The 19,795-nt window shown below is 40.5% G+C and overlaps 2 protein-coding genes across 3 annotated transcripts; both read right to left on the bottom strand.

Moving 5' to 3' along the window:
- Positions 1-255: 255 nt before the first annotated feature.
- LOC104414647 (eukaryotic translation initiation factor 3 subunit A) lies at positions 256-7,423 on the bottom strand. The gene is made up of 14 exons (XM_010025797.3): positions 7,270-7,423; positions 6,260-6,325; positions 5,593-6,074; positions 4,874-5,089; positions 4,416-4,784; positions 4,310-4,339; positions 3,861-4,088; positions 3,577-3,738; positions 2,513-2,734; positions 2,197-2,403; positions 1,911-2,117; positions 1,616-1,696; positions 1,272-1,473; positions 256-1,041 (listed from the first exon to the last, which is right to left on the bottom strand). The coding sequence occupies exons 2-14, from the start codon at positions 6,303-6,305 to the stop codon at positions 569-571; spliced, it is 2,925 nt and encodes a 974-aa protein (XP_010024099.2). The 5' UTR covers positions 6,306-6,325; positions 7,270-7,423; the 3' UTR covers positions 256-568.
- Positions 7,424-11,643: 4,220 nt separating this feature from the next.
- On the bottom strand, positions 11,644-16,009 carry LOC104414642 (pre-mRNA-splicing factor 38). Of its 2 annotated transcripts, XR_720173.3 has the most exons (7): positions 15,651-16,009; positions 14,689-14,810; positions 14,431-14,521; positions 13,878-14,007; positions 13,677-13,759; positions 11,999-12,618; positions 11,644-11,883 (listed from the first exon to the last, which is right to left on the bottom strand). XR_720173.3 is itself a non-coding variant. In XM_010025793.3 (6 exons), exons 1-6 carry the CDS (start codon positions 15,938-15,940, stop codon positions 12,105-12,107), a joined length of 1,230 nt encoding a protein of 409 aa, XP_010024095.2. In that variant the 5' UTR covers positions 15,941-16,009; the 3' UTR covers positions 11,773-12,104. The 2 variants fall into 2 exon arrangements, 1 of the variants encoding a protein (XP_010024095.2); XM_010025793.3 differs by having other exon boundaries at positions 11,773-12,618.
- Positions 16,010-19,795: the final 3,786 nt, after the last annotated feature.

The following is a 19,795-nucleotide window of genomic DNA, read 5'->3' as shown; positions in this document are numbered from 1 at the left end:
TTGGGTAGTGGGCAGTTGACTATTTTCGACAGTTCCACGACTCTTAAGACTTTGAAAAAATTAATGAAAAATACATATTAAAATAGAGGAAGAAAAGGAGACAATTTATCAAAGACTTCATTTTCATTTTATTTTTTTTTGAACAAATCTCAGCCGGGACACATGGAAATGTACAACATATAAGAGAACCAGGATTTCGACCAAAAAAAAAAAAAAAAAAACAGAGAACCAGGATAAATAAAGCAGGCGCACAAGTGAGGGAACAAACTAGATCTTGAACATTCGGCCGAAAGGTCTTTTAACACAAAACTCAACACATCAATATCCACAGGATAAATTCATTGGGGACCAATGCCCTAGCAGGTGAATGTACGAGCAATGGGCCGCGTTCTAAATAAAAGACAAAATTATTTTTACTCATATAGTAGACAGGAGAAACAATAACTTAACAATCATTCCTCAAAATTATGGCAAAACCATTTCCTTGCCAGCCACATGGGGGTTCAAAGCTGCGCTCCTGAAAAGATGAACGGTCCGAGATAACTTGATTGAACAGCGATTACCACTTTCAGCGTTCTCCAGGGCGTGGCCTCGATGATGACCAGGTGGACCTTGAGCCACCACCAAAGGCGGAGGGCCTACGGTCATCACTGCGCCATCTGTCACCAGGCTGGGAGTAGCGGTCGTCTGGTCTACCTCTACTACCCCAGCGGTCAGGTTCTGGTGGAGGTGCGCCTCCTGGGCCTTCAGTCTTCTCTCTAAGGAACTTGGGCACATACCTTCCAGTATTTGAAGCAGCGGCAGCGGCAGCGGCAGGGGCAGCGGCAGCGGCAGCAGCGGGGGCAGCAGCAGCAGGGGCAGCAGCAGGCTCAACAGGAGTAGAAGCAGGGGGAGGCTCCACTGGCCTGGAGTGGCCCAAGATAGTCTCTTTCCATTGCTTTTCTTTCTCTTCCAGTTCCTTCTCTCTTTGCCTCTGTTTCTCAACAATCTCATCCAATTTAGCTTTTCTTTCAGCTTCTTCTTTACGGCGCCTCTCGGCCTCTGCAAGTTTTACATGCCTCAGTCATGAGGATGTCCACAGCATGATCATAACAAATCCATAAATCTAACATATAATAAGAGAGATGAAAATTCAAAGATCTATTGTAACCAGGGCCATGAATGTTGCCTGCCAAAGCACTACAAAAGCACTATAATTCTCCACCATAGAAGCTTTTGGAAGAGAGAAGGGCTAATGGGACTCAGAGACATTAATTATTTAGATAAAGTACCTTCACGCCTTCGAGCTTCCTCCTCTTCAAGTAACCTTTGACGCCGTTTCTCTTCTTCTGTCAAAAAGAACAGTTTCTTCCTCTTTGCTTCTCTCTGCTGTTTCCTGGCCTGGAGTTCCAGCCTAACTTGCTCCTCGCTCTGAGCCTTTAGCCGGTCATATTCTGCCTGACGGCGGCTCATGACTCTTTCTTGGAATATCGCCTGAAAAAGAGATTGTGCATGTGTCAAGATCAATCCAATAACGTTGCAGATAATAATTTAAAAAAAAAAAAAACCTTAAAAAAAAAACAGGTCATAGCCAACACAAGAAAAGGTTTGCTAAATGTCAACTCTGGGTTCTGACCTTGTTGTCTAACATACGGGTAAGCCTATTCTTCTCTTTGAGGTCCCCATCATGCCGCTGCCTGCTTAGCTCAATTTCTTGCTGAAAATTACCATGAAAAACGATAATCAGACTACAGAACCCATTTAAGTCGGGTTTCAGAATGGATAATACTAAATTATGTCAAATTTTTATACTACATAATAGGCCAACCTACTTTATCAGAAGAAGCCTCGCAGTCATGCATTTCTCTGTATAATATAATACCATCTTGTGTACATGTAAAGTTAGCTTTTGCAGAAGTTCAAAAACACACCTGCTGCTCGTGTTCATGAAGCACCTTCTCTTCAACCAATCGCTGCTGGAATGCAGCTTCAATCAATGGAGCCGCCTCCTCTCTCTTTGCTCTTTCTAAGTAATCCATTGTCTTTGATAGCTTTTGCAATTTCTTCTCCATTTCCTGCCTCTCCCTAAGTTGCTCACTCCTAGCAAGCTCCATCAACGATTCTTTTGTCACCTTTTCCTGAAAAAATTGCACAAAAAGCATCAGAAGATGTCTCTCCACTCATAAAAATAGGATATGAAAGACATCTTCAACATACTCCTTCTAGAATCGGCTTCTTTCCCTTCTTTTTACTGCGTTTTTCAGCTTCCTGAAGCAAGGCCTGTGCTTCTTCAAGTTCCCTTTCTTCTATTTCCTTGAGGATCCTTTGATTCTTCCTTTGCTCAAACTCAGATGCAAGCCTCTTCTGCTCTGCCTCCTCAGTTATCTTCTGCAGCTTTAGCCTCCTTGACTCCTCCTCACGTTCCTTTGAGAAAAAATAAAAATTAAATGAGAATGACTCACAGCAATGGAGTAGAGTATGTGAGCATTCAAGCATTGAAGCAACAGAATCAAGTCAAGAGTAAGCAGGTTACCATTTCAAGTAACTGTCGCTCATGCTCTTCTTTACGTTTCTCAATAATTGATTTTCGAGCAAGAAGTCTCTTGTGTTCCTTGTCTATAGTCTCTGCTAAACCTGGCAACATTTCACCTAACTTTGACCCTTTCTTGACAGGAGCGTATATCATGGCCATTGCTTTATTCAAGTTCTCAGTAAGCAGTGCCAGGTGATTTTGCAAGGCATCAGATTCAAGACCCTAAAAGAAATGATGCAAGAATAATAAGGTAGCAACCCCACAATAAACAAGACAGATGTCTCAAACAGAGATGTAGGCTAAGACATTCCATCAACAAAATCACAAGCAAAATACAACTATACACCACTTACAGTTCAAATGATCCAAAAGCTCGAGTAAACTTAAAGACAAAGAATGATGCACAGAACTGAAGTACAAATTTGACAACAGTGCTATCAAGAGGGAGGCAAAGATCACTATAGACTTATATTACAAAAATCACAAAGGTGAACATGTCATGCACTATTAGTGACAAGAATTTTATGCATGCTTCCGCGAAATTCAGTACACAACTACAGATAGCACATGCAAATTAATCTTGTTAATGTCCCATCAGAAGATCAGTGGCACAAGCTACTCTCGAAAAGTAGAAGGAAAAATAAACTTTCTAAAAGCTTGACAGTATTTCTCCATCTACACAGCCACCCATATGCCATGACACTAAGAAGGAAAGTGAAAAACTCACCACAAAAGTTTCAAGATTGACTAATATCACATGACAAGACAAGTCTCCAACCTTTACCAAATTGTTCCTTATGATCCACTTTCTTACATCAAGATGGGCGGTAGACCCTTAAACACACTCAACTTCAAGATAAGATGACACAGAAACTTTTTCTTTTTTTGGGTTAGTAACACAATAGTAAAGTGAACTACCAAGCACCATGATTTGTTTTCCAAGATAAGTACCTCTACCACATCAAACTCTTCTATAGCAAATGTATACTGACAGACATTATCTAAAAATCTAAGTCTACATCCTGGCATACCATGCAAATAATCACACCAAGAAAATAACTAACCTGATTGCCAAACAAAACAACACCTTTGGCATGATCAACTTTCAAAGAAATAAAGCTGTGCTTGACAGCGTCCACTGAAATCTTCTCGACAACCAAGAAATCAAAAAAGGGAATCATCTGTGAGAGCTTCTCAATTTTCATAGTTTGATACACCTGGGACATCTGAAATAAGAAAGAAAGAACAAATTAAATTCATCAACATTTTCCACAAGAATGACATAGAAATATTTCTTTATAGTACCCATAATGAGAGTCAATAAACAATGTAGAGCACTTTAAAGTACCTGCTTAAGCAACCTCAGGGTGGCAATTCTTTCCAGAGCAGAAACATACTGGGCCAACTGCACTTCTGGCACAGAAGATGCTGAAGCAAGCTTACCCCCAAGTTTGGAAATTTTAACTAACAAGGGCTGCGCCTTCATTGCAAGATCCAGCGGAAGAAACTCATGCTCCAAAAGATGGTAAAGATCTTTCACTTCAGGAGTAGCAAAGTTAAGGACACCCTTCGCAACCTGCAGTTTTGTAAAATATAGGCACCAAAAAGCAATGAGAATAAATAGAACAATCCAAAAAATGTGATAAATAAACTTCTGCACCGCTAAGATTTATACAGATAAAAAATCGTGGCTAGTACGAATGCAAAGTCGTGAATTCTGGCACGAAATAACAGCAAGAGTACATATCCACCTCAAACTATTAAGAAGTAACTATGAAAAGATACTTCCGATCTTACCAGTTCAGAGAGGAGAGATGACCGTGAAAGCTGTGAAAAAAAGAAGAATATTAATAAAGCCCAAACTAAATATCAATTACTATGAGGGGCACTGAAGTATAGTTACCATCTCTCTACTCTCAAGTTTGGGATCAACGTTGAATCCTATAAGATCAGCCATCCTCAAGTTGCGTTCCTTCTCGTTTTCAGACTCCATATGCGATGCATGACGAGTGCGCTCATATGGGGCAACAGAGAGTGCAGCCAAGACAACTGATGATGCAATCAGTTGCAAGTCCTTCTGACTTAAGTTTTTATTAAAACTTTTCTGAAGATTAAAAAGCTTCAACCACGCATAAGCATGATAGAGATGGCTAGATGAAATCCAGAAGATTTCAGTTAATTTTGCGTAGTAAACCACCATCAAGGATGCCTTGGGGGTTTTCTTAACCATGCACATCAATCCATGAATATCCTCAACTGAGCGGAAAGCTTCCTGCAGGAAAGAATAAAACTTTATGAGAACAACAATTACACAACTAAAAGGAAAAGAAACCATACCAAAGTTGATAACTATACAGAGACCTGCCACAGTTCAAGTTCAGTGGCAATCTTTAATTGCTCAAATCTGGTATCTAAGTAAAGTTGCAGACTCTCTGGAGCTGACAGATCAGGTCGGTCCCTTTGATCTCTGTACTTGTTGAGATTCGCAAGATGATTTCGAATTATCTCACACAATCTCCGAAACTCCGTTGTACGTTTATACTGCTTGCAAAATTGGAATGCTCGGTGGGCAGTCATCTGTCCATGACACAAGATACACATTATAAAATGCAGACTTCTGCTAGAAAGCTGATTGTCGTGATAATTGCAGATACACCACACTTGAATTCAGCAACAAATTCCCCTTTATGTTACCATAAATAGTTCTCTTTTATCGTCCTGATCCTATAAAAGCTCACATTACCAATCAAGAAAAAAAACCAAATTCGTCTATGAGGATCATCAAGAAGTTGCCTCGTGGTCTAAAATTTTTTGCATAATCTGACTAGAGAGAAATGAGCTGGCAATATCCATTTATCATCCACCTGGATGTCCCATAAAATGCAACGATAAGGACATTCGCATTAAAAATTTTAAAACAGGTAGAAGAGGCCTACAGTATAAGAACTTCAGTATAAATATAGAACACTATCACAACCATATATTGCTAGAGAGACTACATAGATCGACAACTTCAAACTGCCTTTCTACAAATACATATAATTAACAACATGCTTTGACAAATGTCCCAAAGAAATTACCGCATAAAGAGCCTCCAACTTTGAGTTGTTTCGCAATATTTCAAGCACCGTCCTATATGTTTCCCACAGAAACTTGAACCAAGGAGTAACTAGCTCCCTGTCAGACCTATCCTTTCCCTTCTCTCCACTGACATAACTCAACATTAAATCCTCTGGTCTCTTATCTGCCTCGAGATCATCAACATCCAAAGCTTCTTCCAAGGCTTGTGCCTGGCTTCGCGCCTGCTCTGCTTTCTCTGTTGAGAGATGCATGAAGTGCTTGATCACCTCCTCCAAAGAGGTCACATTCACTTGTTGACATACAATGCGATACTGAATCAGACCATCCTTGGCAAACCTCCCCCTGCGCATATCGACACATAGCTCAATGTACTTAAACATAATCCTCTCAAGGGTCTTTTGCCACGCTCGGGATCTCTTCGAGGTAATGAGATCATGAAGTGCTTGCAGAGCATCTTGCTTCTGCCCAACATTTATCAGCTCTGCATCCACACAATAACAAACTTTGTCAGCAAAACTCCATGTTGAGAAAAAGGACTCTAACAAAGATGATAACTAACTATTCTCTCAAAAGAACTTCAAAGGGAGAAAAGAAAGTATACTAGGCAGGAGATTCATGAAGTTTTTCCAACCAAATGTGTTTGGCAGAGAGGAAACTCAAGATTACCTTCAGCTCGTTTCAATGCATTCTCTGGTTTCACGAAAGTCGACATGTTCCAGCTCTTCTTTCAGCCTGTCAAAATACGAGAAAACATAAAATGTTGATGCCAGAAGCATAACATATGAAGTTGCACAATTGGTGGCACCTTAAGCTGGGTATCGTCCCAAATTACAAACAATTGGTTCGAAAATTTTATTTTCTTTTTGCAAGGAAACAATGAAAAAACCATAATAAACAGGAAAACAACATAGATGATAGCGATAAGAAATCTAGGAAGGACCTACCTTTTTCATTAAATCAAACACCTAATACTCCATATCCCAGTACGCTATTACGTCAGCCCATCCACCAATACCCAGCAAACCACCGCAACTAAGTAAAGCACAAGCAAAAGTTCAAGATTCACACTCCCATATCCATTCGAACAAACAAAACTGCCCACCAACGCTAGAACCTCCAATGCACGTACCATACATGCACGAGTGACCCCAACAGAAAATTCCGAAGCAGAACACAATCATTTACATCACTCCATTCCTTCTAAAGCCACAACAAGCGTAGCGGAGTAAAATCAATCGGAAACCGGTAGCCGACACGTGCACGGAATCGCGAAAATTGGCTCGTTCTAAGAACTTATTTCGGTCCATAAGCCGGAGAAACTCCATAAAAGTACACAAGAAGTGCCGTTTCTCGGTGATGTTTTCACGCAAACGAACGCATCTCCATCAACCCTAGGATCAAGATTTACCAGCTGCATCGACGATTGCCGAGTATTTCAAAACCTGCGTATCGCGAATCTAAAACCAGAGGAGGATTCTCAAACTCTCGCCCAAGATCTGGATCACCGCTCGAATCTACCGCGACGAAACCTATCCCCAAACGGCTAGAACCCGAGGCGAATCCGCATCAAAACTCTTCGTCGAAAAGAAAAGGGGGGAAAAAAAGAAAAAAAAAATCCGGAAAAACGGCGCGGCGAACGTGCAGAGGATCGAGCTAGCGGAGCTCGCTGGTCTTACCGTCGGTCGAGGCCGCCGATTCGCCGCAGTCGCCGTCCGCCGCCAAGAGCCGCCGCGCCGGGGGAGGGGAGGAGTCGCGGGCCGAGCGGCTGCGTTAGGGGTAGTGAGAGAGGGAGAGAGTCGAGCGAGAGGGAGAGATGAGATGGGAGCGAGGTTAGGGTTTAGATGATGGGCCCAAAAGAAAACGACACGGAGTGACCCCTGGGGGAGTCGTTTTGGGGGTTACTTGAAATTACGTTACTGACCTTTTTGAGTTCTGTGAAAAAGAGTTTAAAAAAGGAAAGTTAGTTCTTTCTTTTCCCATCGTGGTAATAATAACTAAGGGAATTTAGTGAAGGAGCGGTTATAAATTCAACGTCGTAAATAGTGAATAGTTTTTTTTTTTTTTTTTTCCATTTGACCCTTTCTTTTTTTAAAAAAAAAAAGAGCTTCTTTTTCTTTTGTTTTTGGTAAAAAGTGGAAATTATTTTGTTAAAGCGATGGAATAATTATTCACTCCAGGACTTTTCCTAATGATTTTTGCTATTTTCCTATCTTACTTATCTGACATTCAACCTTCAAATCATGCCAATTAGAACCAACGCATGCTATGCGTGGTTTGTAAGTAAATTTGAGCTTCATCTTTGTTTGCCGTTTTGGGTAGTATGCAATTGCTTATTTCAACGGTTTTACAATTCTTAGCCAGTTAAAAATTTTAATGAAAAAAATTAAAATAGAGAAATAAAAGGTGACAATTTACCAATAACTTCATTTGCAAGGAAAAGGCATCTTTATCGTGCAGGTCTGCCGAGAAATGCCAAAAGTGAGTGGTTTTGCGTTTTCTCTGCTTTCAATTGTTGTCGCAAAGCTAACTATAGAAATTTATTATAAAAAAAAAAAAAACTCTTACTTCAACTTCAGTTATTTTGTGAAATGTGAATAATTTAATAAATAGTTCTAAAAAATAACCATTTGTTTTGCTTGAAATAATCAGTTGATGAAAAATATTTTCATTATTAAAAATAATTTATATCTAAATATTTTTGTTGACAATGAAAATATTTTTCGCTATTCGTTTTTGTAAGTAATACAAGCGATTATTTTTAGAAAAATATTATCCAAATCATTTACTTCTCACGAGATTAACATATATAATAGTAAGTATCACCATACCATGGTTTTATCATAATATTGTGAAATTTGGAATTTTGAAACTTCGAAGAACTTTTTTGAGATAAGACAATTAGGCCATTCATTTAATTAAAAGTTGCACAAAAAACTCAAAAATCTTTTGTTCTAAATCCAAAAAAGAAAATTGCTAATATCATTTTTGATTTCGATCCTTATATCACCTCCTCACATTTCAAATGCATACGATTATCATTGTCGCCTTTTGCCTTAGATTTCAAGTTGCATTTCTCACGCGTGCATAATCCACCAAGTCGTCACTCTCTTTCCCAAATTATGTTATCCTCGACATTAAATTTCACGTAAATTTTAGGCACGCATGGGGCAGACTGGTGTTTTCAAATTGCAAAAAATATAAAACATATGAGTTTTGAAATACGAGATCATCATTTGATACGGAGAGCAAAGCAACTTTTTTTTTTATATTGAAAATAAGTAATTTCACGTATTTTTAAGCTAAGCCTTCACGATATCATTTTTTTTTTTTTTTCTTCGTATATCAACCACAAGGGGCACCAGACCGGAGTGGCTTTTCAAGTTACAATCGACTGCTAAGGTAGTTCGTGAAAAATAAGGATGACTCCGAGCAATTAAAACTATAGCAGAGACACCCCCCAAAGAAAAAAAAACTCAATCTTGTTATGTTGGTTAAAATTAATTTAGAAAAATCCAGCTGGCACATGTAACAGACCGATTCAACAAGGGCGGAAAGTAGTCACCATGGCCAGAGGACCTAGACAAAAAGCCGGTCCTAGCAGGCTTTTAGGATGGCGAAAAGGTGGAAATGAACCAAATTATGTACTAATTAAGGAAATATTGATTTTGAATTATATATGTATAAGTTAGAATTAACTTAGAGATGTGTCTTTTGACATAACGGAAATACTTAGCTTTCGAAGCATAACCGAGTGGGAGCACTTATAGGATGAGTGATTTCATGGGAATGTGTCAACCTGTTTGTTAAAGGACAAAACTGTGAGATTTGCTATGAGACAAGTTAAAGCAAATAATACTTCAGTAAGTCAATCCGAGGCGTCATTGTGCCCTCACAAGTTTAGAAATGCATCTTCTTTTGGGGCTTTAAGTAGAGATTTTTTAGCATTTATGCAATTTGATCCTAAAACTAAAATTTTGTGTAATCAAGTCCTCTAACATTTTGAATTTGTGCAATTTGACCCTTTAAGTTACCTTTCGTGCAACCAAATCTTCTAGCTTTCTTGATTTGTGCAATCAATTGCTTTATTTGCCCACAATAACTAATACTATCAAATCGAGATTTCTTCGTGTTCTTATTTTTTTCCCATTTGTTTTTTGCTCATTCAACGCGAAATTAACATCACGTATCATTTTCTACCATATCAACCAGTGCCACATTGTTAATTAATTTGATGTTTCAGTTAGAGTGGCCAATCGAAGAAATCGATTCAAATAAAATTTAGAAGGCCAAACGTCCATGAGAAGATTAGAGAACTTGACCGAGCTAAATAAAAGTTCAAAAACTAAGTATCAAGAACGCTGAAACTTAGAGGAATATATATATTTACTTAGGCTACAATTGCTTTGCAGAACATAAATGATTTAAAAAATATTTTCTTAAAAGTAATTGCTTATATTGTTTGAAATAATTATTCAATAATAAATATTGTTATTATCGACGATAATTTATCTTTAAATAATTATCATTAACAGTGAAAATATTTATTATTCATTAATTTTTGTAAGCGACACAAATCATTATATTTAGAAAACTATCTTACAAATCATTAATTTTTCGTCAACTAAACAGATCCTTAATTTTTTTTCGCACTCGCTTTTTTTTTTCCCAATTTTGCAGTTGTATCATTCTACAAATTGTGGAATTCGTGGGCAAGAGACGAGGATGAAAGCAGCATGCACGATCCCACTACGCAAGGTAGCGCCCTTTCTCAAAACCCGTTTGAACAGTTCCACGTTTCCATAACCGCCAGATCCATTTTTCCCTCAACTGTCATACAGTTGGAAACCTCCTGGTGGCTCAGTTGAGCGCAAGTGAGAAATCCTAGTGACACAACAACATACTTCAAAAGACACCACCACCTCTGCACAAAGGAAGAGAAACCCGACATTCCCATAGCTTCCGCTGCTGCTCTCCAAGCTCCTGCTGTCTCGAAATACTAGTGAAGGCCATGCGTGCACTTGCTCCTCTCGGAGCGGAAAATGGCGCCGATCGAGGCGAGAACGAGAAGAGCTGGCTGGGGAGAGCCCGTTCCGTGATATCCGGCGTGTTCATCGGAGTGATGCTGCGACTGACGTGTTATTCTAGGGCCGGCAGAAGCAAAAGCGGGCGTGTCAATGCTCGTAGTTGCGTCGAAGCTGTTGCAGAAGGTGAGACGAATGATGATTTGGAAAGGACTGGACTGCACCTGGGGGAGTTGATCTACGGCTCTGCTAGAGGTGGCACCGGGTGCTTGGAAGATTCGATTGGATCGTTTACCTACAGAACGGAGTCGGTGTTGCCGATGTCACTTTCCTTGAAAGATGTTGCGGATTCCGAATGCAGGGAGAATGGCGAGAGATGCGGAGAGAAGGGCCGTCCATATGGACAGATGGTGCTGAGTAAGCGGCATCAGAGGGCGATCCTCCGTCTGTCTGCCGTCTTCAAGAAGAATCCCTGCATGAAACTCCTCGATGTCAAGGTCAGGAAGAGCAATGGTAAAGGTGTTAACATTGGTGCTGAAAAAAGGAGTAACGGCAGTATTCCTCAATCCGCAGTAAGGGCTAGAGCTGTAGCCTGGGCGTTGATGAAATTGCAGTGCACACGACAGAAGATGAAGGTGAAGACCGGGTGCTACACAGTGAGCAAACTCATCAAAGAAGAAGAACGAAATGAAGATGACGGCAACAACGACGACGTGGTCCTTACAAATGAAGAGGAGGAAGGTGGTGAAGTGGAGCTGTGCAAGAAGAGAATTCTGATGGGAAGGAGGTGCAAGCCACTCAACTGTTCAGGTACTCTCCAGTATGACAAGAACGGCATTTTGTTACCAGACTTGCTTCCATGACTAGAGAGATTTACCTTTTTTTTCCAACCTGCCATCTTCAGTTGCTTGTAAATTTATAGCCAGAAAACATGTCCACATTTGAATGCCTTTTAGAACAGCGGAAAACCTCATTATATCCATATTCTGCTTTTAGAGCAGTTGCTTGTATATTATTATAACGCATTGATGGCATCAATCTCAGTATTTCAATTTTTCAACAAGGGACACAAACAGCACGGTCTTGTAAGATCCTAAAATCAAATGTTTGCGGACACAAGTAGTACACTGGACTGATTACACCAGTTCTCAAATGATCTGAAGAGAAACTCAAGCCATGTGACTCACATCTACAGCTCGCAATCATGCAACCAAAGAGAATAAGACGGTAATATATTCCATCATCCATCTCAAGACGCCAGCTGAAAGCCTACAAAAATAACAAATGTTCTAAAGATTCAAGTATATGGTACCAAAAAGTAAAAACAGCAGGCACAAGGTCAAAAGTAAGCAAAGGTCAAAGACAGCCACATTTGATTGCTCACCGCTCAATCTATACAGTAAAGACAGCATATTAGCAATATGGACATTCCATCAGACTAAGCACCAACGTCGGTAATCACTCAATCAATGTCTTTGCAACTGTCACGCCTAGAGCTTCAACGGTTTCAATCCCAGAGAAGCTCGCAACCTGTTTGCTTCTGCAATCTCTGGGTCGGGATGGTCTGTCCCATCGTCCTTCTTTTCCTTCTTCTCTTTCTTCTTCTTTGGCTCTTCTCGGCCATCTTCATGCCCACGCCTTTTGGGACTTGTGCTGCCACGAGCATGTCTCTTACGGTGTTCCCCACCATCGCGGTCCTTGCGGTCCCTGCTCCTACTTCGACTTCTTGACTGGCTCCTTCTCCGCCCACGATCTCTGTCCCGCCTGTCTCGTTCTCTACCTTCTCGTTCATGATCCCTCTCACGACCATAGTCTCTTTCATCTCTCACACGATACCGGTCCCTGTCTCTGTCCCTATCTCTATCTCTGTCTCTGTCCCTGTCCCTGTCCCTGTCCCTATCCCTATCCCTGTCTCTGTCTCTATCTCTATCTCTATCTCTTTCCCGTCCACGTCCACGTTCTCTATCATAGTCTCTGTCATAATCCCTGTCATAATCTCGATCTCTGTGATGGATGGGAAATGATCATCAGTTCACCGATACTTTTAACCTCAGAAGAGAAGCAAAAACTGACTTTTAAGTATTCTACCAGTTTTAAGGACTCTATCTTAAACATCCCATCCACCCAAGATGATCTAAATAACAATAAGAAATAAGACTATCACAATGGCTGCTGAAAACATAGAACATTAAGGAGGGACAAAGAATGCAAAGCCTGGTAGAACATAATTACTTAAAATGAAAATGTTCGATCCATCATACTTCTCGCTGCACACTGCCAGTGCAGAGAAACCTGGCAGGATCATGAATATTACTGTAGGAAGCTGCATTGATCGATGGACAGCACTAAGCGACACTGTCATGACCCACAATATTGGCATAATGCTTGGACTGAAGTGAACGTGTGTGCAAGTGTTTAATGCATAACAGCTTCCATTATGCCTGTCACAATGACCTAAGCAAGGTAATGCATCACTAGTCGCACTCCTGAGAGATGGTAAGTCCAAGACATTGATAAGTCAAATTGTAGAATAAGAATGCAAATCGACCTTACATCATATAAAATTTAGGCCTTTGCAACACTACATACACTCCATTTCCAGCAATTAAAGATATCAATGAAATTCCCAATCTGCTCAAGTTTTACCACCACTGATGCTATTCGCAATGAGAAGCCTGGTAACTTCAATTATTCTGAAGCCATGTTACTGTGTCAAAATTCTATGGATTATAACCCCAATGTGCATAATCACAATCCTGAGCCGATTTTTTTTTTCTGCTAAATTTTAATCATTGTCCAAAGGCATCTAAACTTCGCAACTTCTTCCACAGTCCCCTTATCATCATTACAATATAGGTGTATCCCAAGTTTTATATGGAACGCAAATAACGTCTTCCGACTTGCACAAACATTTTTGGCACCTAAAAAATAAAAGAACAAACGCACAACCTATATTGAAAGCAGAAAACACAGAGAGAGTAAACATTTAAGAACCAGAATTGCATTAGCAAGATATTCAGCACTGCGACTAATTTGAAAGAGGCAACCAGCAGTACAGTTACCTGTGTCGGTGACTATCACGCCTTCTATCTCTATCTCTATCTCTATCTCTTTCCCTTGTTGGGCTTCGTCCACGATAATAGTCCTGTTAAAAGTGATGATAACATTAACCTCTGAGGATATTACTCATGCAAACTGAATTACATAAACAAAAAAGAGAGAAAAGAATGGAGAAAATTTGAAGAAGCAAGGATGGAGCAAACCTTTTCAGGAGCACCATCTTCTAGCCCATCATCAAGTTGTTCATTCTCTTCCTTCTCTTCCTCTTCCTCAAAATCATCTTCCAGAGCACTTTTTCTGAGATCTAGAGCACCAGCTGATTCAAGAGTCCATCTAACAAAGGAGAGAGGAGGGGGAAAGGGACAATTAGCAACATACATTAAAATGGCAGTCATTACATGGTAGGTCCATGAGATGCACACTCTCACAAGGTCACAACCTAACAATCTAAATACTCAAAAAATTACACCACAGAGATTAAACAAAACAAAATATAACAAATCCAATTGACTGCCGAGTTCAAATGCAGCAGAAAACTAAAAGGGCGAAAAGCAAAAGCTTTAATCATCATGCTTTTGCCCCAACAGACAATAGATAGCTACAGCCAAGCTACTGCTCAAGTCCAAAAGCTGTGGCTAATAATAAATTTGTTACCATCACATCCAGTATCAAAAACTAGTAACTGCACATGCAACTTGGAGGGACAAAGAAGACTAAACGTTAAAATAATGTGAGCAAGAGTTGTAAAAAATTCACCTTTTCTTGATGCGCGGCATTGCGATATCACATGAATAGTCCTTCGTCAAGAGTTCATCAATGATCTCATCCACGTGTGTCAAGGCAAAGTCTGATTAAAAAGAGGGTAAAACACAAAATCATGTCAATTAACATTACAGAATACAACATTTTGATAAGACTAAAAGGGCTATGAAAAGATACGCTAATAGTTCAGGCTGAATATCTGAACGAGTAAGTCAAGCATCTAAACTTTCAATAAGACAGGAATTTCCTTACTTCCACCAGTTAACTTTTGCCTCACTTTGCGATAGTCATTGTACAGAGGCTCCAAATATCGATAAACATCCATATCTATTCCTGTGAGACGCAAGTAAAAGGCACCGAGTACACGAACATACCTACAACATAGCAAGCATCAAGAGTAATCAGAATAATTGCAGAGAAAGAGTAGGAGAATCTACATTTTGTAAAGGTAAAACAGAGAATATATAAGTCAGCAAATAAAGCATATTATGAACCTTCAGTAACATTTCATAGCCATAATTAGGTTTCGCCTCACAAAACACAGTACAGCATCCGTTTTCTGTCAACAGAACATGCATAGGGAATCCTTGTAGAAACTCCACTTCGTCAAATCCAGAAATGAACTTCACACCCCTTTCACGGATTCACATCTCCAATATATTTCAATTTGGTTTTGCAAAGAACACCCACAGGACAACCCCCTATCATTTAGTCTTCTACCTACTGTATCAGCAGACCAATCTACCCACGAAACTCACGAGATCAAGACATGCCAAAACGAATTCATGGCATCGGTCTTATTCCCTCATATCTGGCCCCTAACAATGAGCATACCAACATTATCACCTCTGAAACTACAAAGTCACATCTAAGCCTTCAGTCCTAATCCAAGTTCCGTACACGGTCCCCTAACTTGGTCCCCCATAAATCTTCCCCCAAAATAAAACGCTCCAGCAAAACCCGAACTCGTAAAATTTCAAATCCTCGGATTCAGGAAACATTTATCAAGCACGCACCCGCCGAGGCAACAACTATCTTCGCCGTGTTTAGCTAAAAAAAGTCAGCTAAAAGCAATACCACTTCGGCCGAATTCAGCAATTTCTTCTCAAATTCATCGATTTCGTCCCAAAAAAAAAAAAACCATCTTTTAACAAGACGACTTAAAAAGAGAGAGAGAGAGAGAAGAGCATCGGGGTCGATGAGGGAGGCGTTACTTGTAATCCTCGTTCTTGATGAACTCGACGACGATGTCCTTCTCGGGCTGGATCTGGAGCATCTTGAGGACGAGGCAGAGGAAGGGGGTGGGCTTGCGGTTGCCCCCGAAGGTGCCGCCGATGTGGTCGAGCTCCATGGCCTTGTCGACGAGGGTCTCCGCCGTGAGGCCGAAGCACTGCTCCTTCCAGTAGGTGTTCTGGTATATCTTCGACCGCACGATCTTCTCGATCAGGTTCTGGGGATTCGTCCCCCGTATGCTCTTCGCCAACGGGTCCGTACGGTTCGCCATTGTGGAGCCAGATGGGAAGCTCGGGGAGAGAGAGAAAGGGAGAGGGAGAGAAACCCTAAAGGTGAATTGCAAAATGATGTGATATAAACCGATCCTCCCCGGTGGAAAACCGACCCAATCCGGTTCGGTCGGACCGCTGCTTGCAGCTTTATTGTAAAAAGTAGGGTGAGTATAACTCGGATGGACGGTTCTCGCTTTGGAACTAAAAATAAAATTGAACGAAGTAAATGGAAATAGTCGGCTTCACTTAAGCCGACTATAAAAAAAAAAAAAAAAAAAATATATATATATATATATATATATATATATCGTTACCGAGAGCTTAGAACGATTTCATTCCCCTGAATCTCAGCTATAAATATATATATATCATTACCGAGGGTTTAGAACGATTTTATTTCCCTGAATCTCAGCTATAAATATAATATATATATATATATATATATTATTGTCGATAGCTTAGAACAATTTCATTCCCTTGAATCTCAACGAATGAGGCTCATCTCCAAGGAAATCTTTGACTCCCTACCCCTTTTTGCATATAAAAACATTCTTAATCATCGACATGCATCTATACACGTCTATGCTTATATTGAACCAAGATTACTTTGTCTCACTTTTCTGTTAAGATCTTAATTCAACCACAAGGTTCATCTCCAAGTCACAGCATCTAGAGAACCAAAAACTGTCACTATTCATCATCATTACATATTCTCCTCCTGATGTAAAAGATATTTAAAGTAATAACAAAACAACACAAGGTTCATCTCCAAAGCTAGCATTAGGACACAAATTAAAGCCAAGTTTGCGAAGAGCTAACCACAGCATCTAGAGAACCGGAAACCATCACCATTCTCTAATTTCATGCTATCAGGAGGACACAGGGAATGACAATTGACCAAGGCATGTCATTGAGCAGACCATACATCAGCAGACTGCACTTGACAATTCCAAGAGCAACAACGATGAGAGCGGAGGCTGCACTTGACAACTCCAAGAGCAACAACGATGAGAGCGGAGGCAAATTGGAACCTTGGGTCTATATGTCGCCCTCCCATCTTGACAATTTTGAGTAGTTTGTAGATATGCATGATTTTTGCACGATTAGTGTTGGCAGAAACATCCGCGCACCGTACGAGTTGATTCAGGGTCTCCTCTAGGGAATCAAAACGTGGGATGTATGCAGCAATTAGATCCGCTAGCTTTGTTTCACGTCTTGGAAATAAAATCAGAAAACACTTGTTAGCGTAGAGTCTTTAAGTTTTGATCTCTTTCTGCATCACATAAGACGGCAGTCTTTCCGAAAGCTTTCAAGAACTACCAATTTAAGTTCGAAGGAAATTTGATGCTGTATGATGCCAAGGTTCTAGTGCAAATCATAGCTAATGAGTATGCATTGCAGGAGTCTAACCTCTGTATGTACTGCAGGTATTGATCCACGTCTAATTAAGCTAGTGAAAACTCTTTGACAAAATGGAACACCAGAGTACCAGGGGTACCTCCGTAACGCCTATAAACCTTTCCTAATCTACTCGTACGACACGTTCACAAAACAAAACCACCCAGACACACAAAACTACCAGGTAAGCCCCCTGCTTACTGGTTAGAAACAGAGTACAGTTAACAGCAGGTCTTATCTTTTATTAGGAGGAAAAGCTAATGAGACTTTCAATTAATTAGTTGTTCTTAATGAGTTTCTGCTGACAAAAGAAAGAAAAGAAACACGAGTGTGTCTCTTCATCAATGTGACAGAATTTTCCCTCCCGGAAACAGTGTCTATACAACCAGGTAAGGCCCATGCTTACTGGGTAGAAGCTCAGTCTCAGGTATTTGGGTAGAAGACTCAAGTAGAAACCGAGTCTCAAGCTAACCAAGACTTGGATACAAGCTTGCTTGTCAGTCTTGTACCGAGCATGAACCTGAGTTTTGGTCTGAGAATGTAACCAAGTCTCGTTTTCTAGCTTCTACTTGAGACTCGAGTGGCTTGTGCTCTAGCCCTGGTTCCTAAGTGCTACACGTGGAATTGAGCTCTTAAGTGCTGAACATACAAGATCATAATGCGTCAAGTTAAACTGATCTACGTAGGACGCAGGTATTTTGCCAACGAATCAGCATTCAGTGGACATGATCAGATATAGGAACAGGAAAGGAAATCAAGATCTTGGCATGATTTGAGTTGCAATTCTCCAACTTATTGAAGGATGTTATGCCACGTTTGAGGTTGCTGAAGCTTACCTCCAACCGCCGAGATCAGCTGGATTGTTGTTCTCCATTAACCTTCTAAGTTGCCAAGATCAGCTGGATTGTTGTTCTCCATTAACCTTCTAAGTTGCGAGACGGAGAAGAAGAAGAAATGTGGAAAATATTGATTCACCTGGGATGAATGGCAGAGGGTCACACGTTATTATCAGGGTCGAGTACAACGACAAAAGGGTTTTTGATCACCACCTCCAGCAGGGTCAACAAAAGCACCGAAACTCCTCCTCTCCTCTGCCATTCATCCCAGGTGAATCAATATTTTCCACATTTCTTCTTCTCCTCCGTCTCTCCAGTAGGCAACTTAGAAGGTTAATGGAGAACAACAAACCAGCTGATCTTGGCAACTTAGAAGGTTAATGGAGAACAACAACCCAGCTGATCTCGGCGGATGGAGGTAAGCTTCAGCAACCTCGTGGCATAAGATCCTTCAATAAGTTGGAGAATTGCGACTCAAATCATGCCAAGATCTTGATTTCCTTTCCTGTTCCTATATCTGATCATGTCCACTCGATGCTGATTCGTTGGGAAAAAACCTGCGTCCTACGTAGATCAGTTTAACTTGTTGCCGCATTATGATCTTGTATGTTCAGCACTTAAGAGCTCAATTCCACTTGTAGCACTTAGGAACCAGGGCTAGAGCACAAGCCACTCGAGTGTCAAGTAGAAGCTAGAAAACGAGACTTGGTTACGTTCTCGGACTGAAACTCAGTACAAGACTGACCACCGAGCTTGATCCAAGTCTCGGTTGGCTTGAGACTCGGTTTCTACTTGAGTCTTCTAACCCAATACCCGAGACTGAGCTTCTACCCAGTAAGCATGGGCCTTACCTGGTTGTATATTCACTCTGTTTATGGGAAGGAAAATTCTTTCCCATTGCTTAAGAGACGCAGGTGTAAATACAATCTGTTTCTTTTGTCAATGGAAACTCATATTAAGAACAACGTATTAATTGAAAGTCTTTTTAGTTCTTCCTCCTAGTTGAAAGCTTCAGTGACCTCAAACATGTCATAACTATCTGAGGTGTAGGACTGAGAAAGCAAGACTTGGGAGCAAGCTACTCAAGTGGCGAGTAGAAGCTAGAAAATGAGACTTGGGTATATTCTCGGACGGAAACTCGCGTCCTTGCTCGGAACAAGACAGACCACTGCGCCTGTACCTGATCTCAGGTAGCTTGAGGCTCCATTTCTACTTAAGTCTTCTACCCGAATACCAAAGACTCGGTTTCTAGGTTCTAACCAAGACTTAGCTTCTACCCAGCAAGCATGGGCCTTGTCTGGTTGTATATACGCCCTGTTTCTGGGAAGGAAAATTCTGTCACATTGATGGAGAGACACAACTGTTCATACACTCTGCTTCTTTCTTTTGTCAACAGAAGCTCATATTAAGAACAAATTAGTAATCAAAAGTCTTATTAGCTTTCCTCTTAACAAAAGGCATGACCTGCAATTAGCTTTACTTTGTTTCTACCTGATAAGCATGGAGGCTTAACTAACAGTTTTGTGCTTGTGGGTGATCTTGTTTTATGAAGAAGCGTTGTAAGAGAAGGTTAGGGAAGTTTTGTAGGCGTTAAAGAGGTAATTCCTGGTACTCCCGCGT

Source organism: Eucalyptus grandis, chromosome 8, assembly GCF_016545825.1.
Source record: "Eucalyptus grandis isolate ANBG69807.140 chromosome 8, ASM1654582v1, whole genome shotgun sequence".
Classification (NCBI taxonomy): Eukaryota; Viridiplantae; Streptophyta; class Magnoliopsida; order Myrtales; family Myrtaceae; genus Eucalyptus; species Eucalyptus grandis.
Note: the sequence above shows the minus strand (reverse complement) of the source record. Positions and strands in the feature narration are given on the sequence as shown.